We start from the raw sequence: 12,146 nt of genomic DNA on the forward strand, positions 1-12,146 counted from the left end.
TCACAAGGTTTTCAACTTGTAACATTAAGCTGGATTTACACTGTCAAAACAAGACAACAACTATTAATATTGATTAATTATGAAAAGAAACGAAAAATAATAAAATACAACAACAAAAAAGAAGGAAGTAATTAGTAATCAGCAACATTTTGTGGCCGTATGAGCAAAACTGTAACATGGAAGACAAAATGCTGTTTAACCTGGGATCCCTAACTTCAGTTCCTTTATCAGCGTATATAAAACTTCATTCATCAGCTATTGTCAAAAGATTTTAGCTGTTTATTATAAAAGTGAATATTATACTAATGTACGCATCTTTTCATGAAGAAGAAACTTGCAGTGAGTAATATAATAAGAAATAATGATTTGATTTTAATCATCTAAACATAACATTTTAAGCTGGTTTAGTGAGCAGATTTATTTTGCAGGTCAGCAAGGAGACTGAAAGTCTGGCAGTGGATTCCTGTTGATGTATTTTATTGCTTCCCCGCTCCGCAGGGGTTGCAGTTTTATCACTGCGTAACACCCAAACAACCCAGCTTGAACTACAAATCATGGAACAAATTACTGCCACCGGTGTGTTTCACAAAAAGAAATGCACAAAGTTACAAGCATTTTGTGACATGGCACGGAAAATATGAACATATTTAGCGCCTTGTGGCCTACTCATAAGATAATTAAATTGAAAGCATTTTAAGACACTTTAAAATATTGCATAGACCCCAAAGGGGAGACTTATGAGAATATTTTCAACGAAAGAGGAAAAATATATCCATCGTCGTTAAAGGCTGGCGGCTTTTTTTCCAAGCAGTTTTACATTTGATTTGTTTTTTCTCCTTAAATAAATGACCAAAAATGTCAGCAACCTGTACTGTTTTTCCTCTAGAAAAACTATTTTTGCTCAAAAACAAAAGCCGTAATGAAGCCAGTCTGTTGAGCAGCACCAGTTTTTCTCGGGACACAAGAACTGGAAAGTAAATAGTAAAAGGTAATTGAGAGGTTTGATGTTTTATTGTAATGTTCCTTTAATTGCATTATGCTATGATTTATTATAATGAGCTTGGTGCAGGTGTTTTTAAAATGGCACAAGTTCTTGTTCAGATTTGTGCTTTTTTCTTTCTCACCAGAAAAAAACATTAAAGTTTGACAACGTATTGATTCAAATAATTTATTAACTGTTGCAGAACAAGTATAAAATAGTTCAATACAAGGAATATCCTTATTTTTTTAATAAAGCACATCTTTTTGCACAGATCACCTGAAACATCCACAGCAGCACAAGTGTGGTTACAGCAAAAAAAAAAACAACATAAAACAATAAAAATAAATCTGCAACTCAATCTGTTCGGGTACAAATGAGCAAATTGCACACAGTCAACACTGTGAGGAATAAATACAGGTGTTAAAGGCATCAGAACTACTTTTACTGCTGAATTCATCTTCTTATTTAGTATTTCCACACAAAATAAAACATAAATTGCCCTTAACTCACGTCAGAGTAGCCAAACACCTGGCTCTTGTCACGAATGAATCTCTAATTCTTCCCGTCGAAACATATCTTGTGAGCAGAATTGCACATGAAGAAATATTAGATTAAAACCTGGTGAAACCTAGCTTTAATAAGGCAACGTTTTCCACAGAAACAACAAAGTGCCCTTAAATCTGCTTAATAAAATATCCTAATATGCCAGAGTCGGTTAATTTTATATAAGGCTCATAAAATAAAAAACAATTTTGTGAATAAAATATTAGACAAAAGTCAGTTCAGTTAATATTTGCATCTGAAATAAAAAAAAAAAAAGCTAATTAGATCAATTGCAAATACTGTCACATAAATATGCTGAGTTGCGGACATCACAAAGGGTTATCACTGTAAACAAATATCTGAACTATGCACGTAGAGATAACTTGTGTTTTTGAAAAAACGTTTAAAAACTAACATTTTGTTTGTCCTCACATTTCTAGTTCCCATGCATTGTGTAAAGCAGGTGATGTTACACTGTGCAGACGACATCAAAGTGAGCAGATCTGATCTCAGAGGCGGGTGGTGGAGCCCCTTGGTCATGTGCTTGTAGGTGCAAATACAGTCACGAATTATGCTTCACATTCCCAGTTAATGTCAACAGTTGCCGTGTTCCAGAGGTCAGGATCCTTCACTCTTTTCAACACAACAGGTACTTGTTATCACAGTATCACAGATCCGTCAATTTCTTACTTCTGTCCTTTCTTGTCTCCTTTAAACTCGTCCGCCTCGTTCTCTTCACAGCTGCCGGCGCTGGAGAAAATCCTGGGTTGTGACTGAGTGCTGAGGTCCAGCAAATCAAAGGAATCAGAGGAGAAGAGGCTGTCCTCGCTGACCACACTGGAGGGGCGGCTGCGTCGGCCCTCAGTGTCCCCCGAGGGCCGCAGGAGCTGCTGGAGGGACTCGGGGAATATTGCAGGTGCCAAACAGTCAGGTGAATTGGGATTGTCAGGAAGATCCAGACTGCGGGAGAACTTGCCGTTACGTTTCAGAATGCCTTTCCGCCTCCTTACTGCCTCTGTTCGCATGTTGGGACTCTCTTCTGCAGCTGGGAAAGTCTTGTGGGAACCTGACTGACCTGCATCGCTCTCTTGCACTCTTTCTCCAGAACAACTCCGATCAGGGGCTAAGTTATAACCCGACCCCCGACTCTTTAGTATTCCTTTCTTTGGCATCTTAGAAGAAGGCTGACTGAACGTAGGCGGGTGAGGAAGGGTTTTAGACAAGACATCGACACGCGTGTGAATAAGTGTGTGCGTCCGATGCGGGTGAGGGAGAGTGTTGCACGTCTGGGAGGAAGAGTTTTCCTTTGGAGAGTTGTGGAAGACTGAATCTAAACTCCTCTGGTGCTTCAGTATGCCTTTGGGTTTTCTTCTTTCTGGGGTGGAAGTGGCCACCGGAGCCGGAGACACAGCTGCTGAACCGACATCAGTGCAGGCTCCCATGGCGGTCTGTGGAATTGCATTCTCCTTGCGTGACTTTCTGAGGTTTGAAGCCCCTCCACGGACCCTTGCTCCTCCTCCACAGTCATTTTTTAAAGGTAAACTGAAGTAAAACGAGTTTGATGTCAGCTGAGGACGACAGGAGGAGTCCGAAGTCCTGCTTCCAGGGTCAGATGTCATTTCGCCAGCTTTGCCGACCTGATTCTGCCAGTCGATGTAGCGGGCCAGCAAGGGGGAAGGGCATTCTTGGTGCGGAGCCGTGGGGCAGTCACATACACTCTCATCGTAGCCCCAGTTTACCCACCAGTGGTGGGCTACATCCTCTATCGTGGCCCTCTCATCTGCACGTACCGTCAGCAGCCAGTCGATGAGGGCACAGGCGTCTGGGAGGAAAAGATCAACAGCTATTTAAAGAGGCTTAACACAAAGCAATCACACCCGATACGGCATAAAGACGTTTTTATTGGAGGTGAACGTTTTATTGATTTACCTGAAGGCGGGTTGGGTCTGCAGTAGCAGCCTTGGCTGATCTGCTCAGTCAGTTTTTTGTGATTGGCCCCATCAAAAGGCATACTGCTATAGACTAGCGCATACAGCAGCACCCCGAGAGCCCAGCAGTCCACCTGACACGCAACAAGAGTAAAATAACGTCTTCAATTAAAACAGTGAGCTTTATGAAACTTCAACACTGCGAGAAATATCAAAGCAAAGAAATATGTTTTGGCATTGATCTTTGTAAAGGGTTTGCTTGTGAGTTCATATTTTTTATTATCTATTTGGAGAGATCACTTTCAGTGGGTGCATTCTGACAAATAAACCTGCACACAAACTTTTTATTCAAACCTAAGGCTGCTGTGATTTTTATCATAAAATGCAGGCTAACAGCAGCAAAACGCAGACGAAACACAGAATGCAGAACAGATGGAAAGTAACAATGCAATGAAGTTATTCACGTAAACTTAAGTTATGCTCGAGCAGGAAATCCGGTGGAACAACAAAAGCTGACGTAGAGCAGAGAAGGAAATAACACAACAGGAAGAAAGACAAGGGATGTGACTGAAGGAAACTGGGAAGTATTATTACGCATAGAGGATATTGAGCGATTCACTGTCAGTGAAGTATCTGAAAAATGATATAACCACATATGTGGAAGAACAAACATATACACAATCTACACATTCTATTCACATATAACTAAAAATCAGAAAGAAAAAAGGCAGAACTAAGGCTGTTCAGGAAGATATCTGGAAGATCTATAATTGGGATCCTATCCATGATGAGATTGATGAAATCGAAAGTGATTTGCTGCCATAAGAGGTAGTGACGGGGAAACTATTTCTAAAAACACTCTAAAATGCTTTAGAGCATTTAGAAATCCCAAAATTCAAACAATATTTTTATCTATCCTACAGAAATTACACTCCCAGTCTACATTCCCAGTGTAATCGGTGTTTTAGGCCACCGTGTTGACTGACCCACCTCTGGTCCGGTGTACGGCAGCCCCTTGACTATCTCTGGAGCAGCATAGAGAGGACTTCCACAGTAGGTCTGCAGCAGGGAGCCCGTCTGGAAATTATTGGAAAGGCCAAAATCGGCGAGCTGCAGAGAGAAGACGGCAAACAAAACAACAGATTCGGATTATAGCAGTTTATTTTCCTCCCTCCTATACGACATAGACAATAAACACAATAACATTATAAAAACGCAAACTTTCTGCTCGAGTGTACACATTGCCAAACATTCAAACTACCCCTCACATCCTGGAATCTGGATTCCTTTTCAGTGACTATTCTCTGCGAATTTGGAGTCGTGCACTGAAAGCACAACAACTCACAGCTATTTTAAATGGTCCAAAAATAGCCCCGCGAAGATTTTTGTCAGTTAATGTGCGAGCAGGGAAAGAGGAAGAGCCAAAAACATCAGCCTGGCGCTGCTTGCACGCTTACGTAACGGAACAACCACTCATCCGGGCTGCGAGGAGACATAACCACACACACGGTGCCCCGACTCTATCTGAAGAGATTATTAACATGCACACCAGCCCACTGTCACAAGCTCTGGTGTTAAAAATACATGGCAACATTTTTTCCATCACAACAACAGAGACCTAAATACAGAAGGTGACATTGTGTATACAACGTAACTCTGTGGTCTTTATTTATTTATACAGTGGCAATAGCAGTGTGTGTTTAGTGTGTGTTTGTGATGCATGGTCATAACGTTCCTTCACTTGTTCCATCTGGGTTTTAGACGTCTCAGATGGCTTAACGTGATGCCAAAGTTTATTAACAGATGAAGGAAACATTAGAAAGACCAAAAGAACCAGCTCAATGCCAACGTAAAAATATTAGAAATGAAGCTCTGCAAAATACGAAAACCTGAGCAGTATATCAAAACTTTGAACCATATGTACTTTGCTGTTTTGTCTGCAGTAACATATACATTAAAGTGTTATTGATTGCACATTTAGGCCAATGTGAGGTTTAATGTGATATGTCAACATACTGTCAAATTCAGTAAATTAGATCTATGTCCTGATGACTCTTGCTTGTCAGATTAAAAGTACCTTTTGATAAATAACGACATTTAAGCAGGTATTAAGTTTTTCAAACCACATATCTATTTTGTCATTGGTCTGATGTAATATTTTAACCTTAAATGTTGTGTTTTTGTTAGCTTTGAGCAGAAAATCATTATGATTAAGAGAAACACAGATGTTAAAATGCAAGTCTTTGAACTCATTTATATAATATGTTTCATTTGGTGATAGGCTTATTAAAATGAACAAACCTTTTCAATAATATTCTAATTTATTGAATGGGTCTGTATTAAAACTTTGATGAGCTTCAACCAGGTTGTTCGGAAATGTTACTTGCTCTGGAAAGTTTTCTTCTTTCACTTTCACTCAGCGAAAGTGATCAATTGTCATCATAATTTGCTAATTTTCCTGAAGTATTCACTGCAGTCAGACACAGCAAAGCACACAGCAGTCTAAACTGACCCAGACTCAAAGTTATTTAAAACATGCCTCAATGTTCCTGTTTTCTTACTCATGCCATTATTAAGCATTTTTTCTATTGTGCAGACATAAGACAAACACATGAGTGTTGGTCATTTCCTGCAGCACATGCTGCTGAGAGGTCAGTGTGGTGAGCTTGTTTAGGTTGGGTAAGTAATGAATGAAGAACTGCTGGGAAGTCTGCACATACTGCTTTTTTTTTTTTTTTTTTACATTTTTTTAACTGTCTGCCCAGATTGCTGCTGGATTCTTTGCGTTCCCCTTTGGCCATGAACAGCGCCCATATAAGGCCAGTAACGTCCAGGCAAGGCAAGAAAACATCCCCTGGGTAACTTTATAAGACTCTGCACAATGTTTATCGGGGTTCGGTGGGGATAATATAAAAATACCATTGTCTTTACCGTGGGGATAAAGTCTTTACATATATGTTCAGAATGTTCACCTTTTTTCGACTTAATGATGTTTTTCCAAATATGATTTGCTGGATTTGCTTAGCCTTACCTTTACATTTAAATCTTGATCTAAAAGGATGTTCTCCAGCTTAAGGTCTCGATGTACGACACCATTCTGCAAGAGAGCGGAGACAGAACACGAGAACGTTGAGGAAGGTTATCAGGCAGAGAAATAATTAGTTTGGGCTTTTTTTTTTTTTATCGGCCGATGACTCAATCTCCTGACTGGTGCCAACAAGTCAGGAGACATGTGGAGTCTGGAAAATCGGAGGCAAAAAAAACCAAAAAAACGTTCAGCTCCTTTAGGAGGAAAGGTTTGTTGAAGGATTGAGTGTTTCCATAGATACCGATTTGGCAGGGATTCACAGGAAAAGACAAGGCCTCAATAGATATGTATGACCACCCAGGAAGTGGAGTGACGCAAAGAAACTCAGAGACTCCATTCTTTCATTAATTTCATCCTCTTTGGTCCACTTTTGTGAAGGAAATGACCCGTGTCTCCAGAATGTGTTTTCTGCACATAGTCAAAGTCTTTGTGCAAGTTTATTGCTATAAATGTTATTGTTCTCGTGAACATACAAAAACAAAACTGGTATATTTGATAAATCGGTTTATCCTTATTTTCACCATGGCTCGTTTTATGTAACAGAAAACTCTGGAAGTGCTGTAAATACCTCGGTGTGCCCTGCATACTTCTGTGGCACATTCAATTATTCATTCATGCCAGAACATTTGTTTCTATTTTAAGAGTATACTCAGGAGCAGCAGGACAAATTTCCTCCTCCCTCCAAACTGTAGGAGCTTGGATTTTAATTTGAGTTTAACATGTTGAATTCGTGAAAAATCAACAAGTAACAAACCATATTTGTTACTTCCAGCTCAGCTGACTATCAGGCACAACTCCTCGCTAGCCGCTGCTGTGTGTTAACCGGATTTAGGCATTTCCCTGGTAATTCCTGCTTTTTTTTTGGCAAAGCTGCTAATTTAATGTTGACATCAACAACAGAAAAGAAGGATTTGGTTCCTCGCCAGTTCATAAAGGAGGTCGGTGAATATGTAAATATGTGACTGCGAACAGCAATCAGAGCCTAATGTGCTCCAAAACCAGAGAGATCTGAAACTAAAGTCAGGTTTCAGCACAGTATTATGATTAGGATTTAGTGGATTTAGCATTACAGTATTTACTGACGCTCAGCTGAATACTCGGCACGTGTGTTCATGTGTTGCCCCAGTTTATACTCAGTTTCTGTGGCACATCTGAGGAGCGTATGCGTGTCTGACCTTGTGGCAGTAGTGGACGGCAGAAGCAATCTGCCTGAAGATGCTTCTGGCTTCTGTTTCCGGCAGTCGCTTCCTCTCCTGTATGTAGTCGTACAGCTCCCCTCTGCTGGCGTACTCCATCACTATCACAATCTTATCCCGGCTCTCGAAAACTGTCAACACAGCACGCAAGAAAGGTTTTTACAGGCAGGGGTTTCCACATATTTTTCATGATCTAATTCCAGACTTTTCAGGACTTAAATTAGGGGAGTTCTCAGACCCAATTTGATTTTTTTTTTACAGTAAATATAGAAATTAACTGAGTTTACTGTAGATATTTCTGTTGACCTGTGGGTTCACACAAAAAACTGGATTTAAAATTAATCTAAAAAAGATTTTGTCCATCCATCTAGATTCTATATCCATCTAGATCCATCCATCTAGATTCTAGATGGATGGACAAAATGTTTTTTAGATTAATTTTCATGGGCTTGTTAAAACCAAGGATGAAAACCCCCCTTTTTTTTCACTCCGATGATTTGTGCAGTCAAATATCAATGAAATTTAATTTCAACTATGGATAATAGATGCAAAATGCTCAGAAAAAGGGTGTGTCAACCTTTAAACGTTAATTTACTGTGCTATTTGTCATGATACTCAGCTCTGCAGAGTTCTAAATGTAGAAATTTTAAAAACTATCTAGATCCATTTGGGTCAATTTTCAGGTGGATTTTGCGCATTATGGAAAAATATGGAGAAATTATGCGCGCCAGATAAAGTCAATAAAGTCATACAGTAATAATAAGTGTTGATGCAATTTAAGCCATATTGGGAAAAAAAAGCTCTTTTAAATGGGCAGTTCAGGAAGCCATCTAAATCACTAGACAAACAGATCAATCTTAGTTATTGTTGTTTTTGTCTTCAAGAACAATGAACATGAGTAACAATGACGAGAAAATATCTATGTGAACTGAGTAACTGTGACTTGAATACGTGATTTTTACGCCTCCCTCTGCTTATGCAACACGGCCTTACCCTCAAGGAAGCGTATGATGTTGGAGTGTCGGAGTGAGGAGGTGATCTCAATCTCTCTCTGGATGTGAATCCGATCCAGATCGTCGGTGATGCGTTCTTTTCGGATCGACTTGATTGCCACCTGGGAATGAAAACATACAACTGAGTATAAAAAAAATATTCAAAATGAATTTCATCTCTGGAAAGCTTGTTCTGGAGGAACCACATGGGAAGCTGGGTGATACGGTTCATTTTTCCTTTAACTTCTGAAAATCAGTATAAGCTTATGTGCATACTAGAAGCACAGATATACACACTCTCTTGCACAAATAAAATCTGTGGATATTAGAGGTGATTATGTTGGTTTTAGAGGCTGCTGTCCAGGGAAGCGAGCGCGCTCAGAAGCAGAAGGTTGACAGCTGTGGAGTTAGCACTCCTCTTCTTTAATCCCAGGCACAGGCTGTACCCCAATGCAGACGCCCCCCCAAACCTCCTGAATCCACACATACAGGAGCACCACCACAGATCTCCCCCAACACGAGCCACTAAACCTCTCCGGATAGAGGAACTCTTACAGAAATAGCACGAAGGAGAGGAGCAAAGAGCGGACGTCAGAATTGAACTTTAGATTAATACACACCACAGGAAGTGCACAAACAGAGCTGACATTTAAACACACAGACGACACATCGGCCCCCTGAGCGTCCTCATGTTTGAACTAGACCCCTCCTTTCCAAGGTCACTGCCATAGCATTCTCAGCTGCTGAAAAAATGTCTACGGGACAACGGGAAGACACGATTCACACGCTCCGTTAGCTGCAGTCGTGCAAGGCGAACACAAGCCGCTGAATTCCTGCGAGTGGCCTGACCTTCCATAATTGATGAGGAAGCTATGTAATGAAGGGAAATTGCTGCTTTTTGGGAATGCTTGGCATTTTCGACGGTCAAACTAGAGACAGAGACATTTTCCCACATTAGCTGAGACTTTGTGCTGAAGTGAAGTCGCCATTGCTGGGCTGCAGTCTGCAGTCCATGCTGAGCAGTTATCAGCTGAATGGCACTTGTCCAGTGTTGGCTAGCTAGTGATTTGCTGACCTGAATAGCCAGAGCAACAAGAGGAAAGAAAGAGAATAGTGTGACAAGTGGAATTCATTAGTTGAAGTCCTTTTTTTCACCATTTAAATGCAATAGACAGATTTTTTTTTGTGTGTGAAATCAATCAAACTTACTTCAGATATAATTTGTTACTTGTAAAGCAATGTGTGTGTGTGTGTGTTTTTTTTTTTTGCATTCGTTTTCCTAAATTATTGTAAATCAATATTTAATTAAGATAGAGTCTCTCCTTCCAAAAACAAGTTTCCACGGACACTTATTTTTGGAGGTGTTTGTTCCACAGTATGGGAAAACACTGCATGGATAGCAGGAAGATTTGTCAACAATAAAACACATGGAAGTGATTTGTGAAGAGGATTGTCAGTTTTCTTGTGTGTCTATAAAAACTCTGTTTTTGTGAAATCCGGCAGTGAAAATCTATACTTCGTTACCCAGGTGTGTTTTGTTGTCACAGTATATCTAGTAGGAAATTACACAAAGCAAATGGATGGCTGAAATGAGATACTGAATCAAATTAAGCAAAAATGTGAAGGACAGAGCAGGACAAATTACAGAGCAATAACAAGTTGTGTTTTGCTGTCAGCATTAGCCACTGAAAATGTGCATAAAGAAGGCATTGCTCACCCCTTTTCGACAAGTTTCAATAGGGGGAGATTGAGAATGTGTGCGCTTGTATGAGCTCACTCTGCTGTGTGCAGATATCAGAAGCACCGCTGCGCCTCATTGTTCTTCCATATAATGAGCTGAGTGACAAATTCTGAGATTAAAATCGCTGCTTCACAAATGCAGGAAACATAAGCTGCCACTTGCATGAGTCACCAAGAGCTGATCAGGGTTGTGCTTGAAGTGAGAGCAAAAGAGGTAGAAACCCAGAGGCTATTTCGGGGTGAGAGTAACAGGAGTTTACAGCCCCATCCTCCTTTCCCTTCTCTGCAGGAGGCTGAAAAATTGACATGGTTTTTTGAGTGATTGTGCGTCAAGTCATTACTGAAGTCTAAGATTTCCTGACATGGACATACATGGAGAGGCACACATATGCATCCCAAGAGTCACTAAAGCATCTGCGTAAGATTTAGCTGTGGGATTAGACGGGAGCGTTGCCAAACAGACCCTGGACCTCAGGGCTCGGCTAAACACAGAGCCTTAAGCTGTTCCTTTCATAGCCAACAATTACAAACTGTGCTATGTGCTGCTTACAGGGATCTGGACCAAGACAGACACACTGTAGTAATTTGACACTAAAGGAAATAGGTCTTCATCATCTCACTCAGGGTGGATGCAGAGGATTTGGCTTTGGGATTCTATTAAAATATGCCGAGGTGTTCACATGGAGAAAACAAACAAACAAAAAAAATACATAATGCAATTAGTGGTAAATGTGGAGATCCTTTTTGCCATGTTCTTCTTTCGCGATTTGAAAACCTGAAGAAGTTGGATTTGCAGTTTGCTCCAAGTCATGTAGGGAAAATCAGACATTGAAAAAGAGTTGGTGGGAAGATCACAGTGTTAAAAGCAGAACTATTCTGGAAGTGAACTTTTCAAGACTTGATATAATACCTGCAGCTGTGGTTACGGTGTTTTTATTAATTTGCAGAATCACTCGGGTGCTGAACACAATGCACTTTTCACGTTTCTCTTCATTTAGAAAAATGTAAAGCATGTATAATTTAACTTTTTCATCAAAAATGATGACCATTTTTCTGCTGGTCAAACCTATCAAAATACATTCATGTCCGTTGTTCTAACATGTTGGAACATACAATAATTATAAACAATTTTTCCAAGCCTCTGTTTGGTGTAAAGACAATGGTCCTGCAAGATAATGCAAAACAGAACTGTTGTTTTTCTTTTTTAAATACTGCATTACAACTTAGGACCTGTAAACATCTGATACAATTGTGTATTAAGGAATAAAACATATCAGACACATTTATAATTAGCCAAATCTTAATCCGAATCCTTCATTTTTTTGTCTTTGAATTAGTTTTGTTCCAATCCTGTGATGTTTCTTTCACGTTGGTAATTCTGATCCCAAATCTAAAACCACCGTCTCATCTTCAATTTGCTCTAAAACGCTCCTCTACCTTCTCCTCCTCTCCTTCTGCCCTTTTTGCTGAGCTCAAACAACGGCCCCTTAGCCTTGTTTCCAAAAATAATGTCCGTTTTGTTTCAAAAAAATCCTTGGTATGCGCTGGCTAATGGCACAAGGAATTCTGCATTTTCCCCATGTCCCAACAAACCCTCTCACCCTGTTCACACACACACGCACACACACACACACACACACGCACGCACGCACACACACACACACACACACACACACA

The 12,146-nt window shown here is 40.2% G+C and overlaps 1 protein-coding gene across 1 annotated transcript in view; it reads right to left on the minus strand.

Annotated features, from left to right (window-relative positions):
* Window positions 1-1,154: 1,154 nt before the first annotated feature.
* LOC103467463 (NUAK family SNF1-like kinase 1) overlaps window positions 1,155-12,146 on the minus strand; it is a 12,591-nt gene continuing 1,599 nt past the window's right edge. The window contains exons 2-7 of the mRNA XM_008413866.2: window positions 8,731-8,851; window positions 7,717-7,868; window positions 6,485-6,550; window positions 4,444-4,563; window positions 3,455-3,587; window positions 1,155-3,347 (exon numbers count right to left, since the gene is read on the minus strand). Coding sequence (XP_008412088.1) covers window positions 2,212-3,347; window positions 3,455-3,587; window positions 4,444-4,563; window positions 6,485-6,550; window positions 7,717-7,868; window positions 8,731-8,851 — 1,728 coding nt within the window. The 3' untranslated portion in view covers window positions 1,155-2,211. The remainder of the gene's footprint in view (window positions 3,348-3,454; window positions 3,588-4,443; window positions 4,564-6,484; window positions 6,551-7,716; window positions 7,869-8,730; window positions 8,852-12,146) is intronic.

This window comes from Poecilia reticulata, linkage group LG7, assembly GCF_000633615.1.
Source record: "Poecilia reticulata strain Guanapo linkage group LG7, Guppy_female_1.0+MT, whole genome shotgun sequence".
NCBI classification, from domain to species: domain Eukaryota; kingdom Metazoa; phylum Chordata; class Actinopteri; order Cyprinodontiformes; family Poeciliidae; genus Poecilia; species Poecilia reticulata.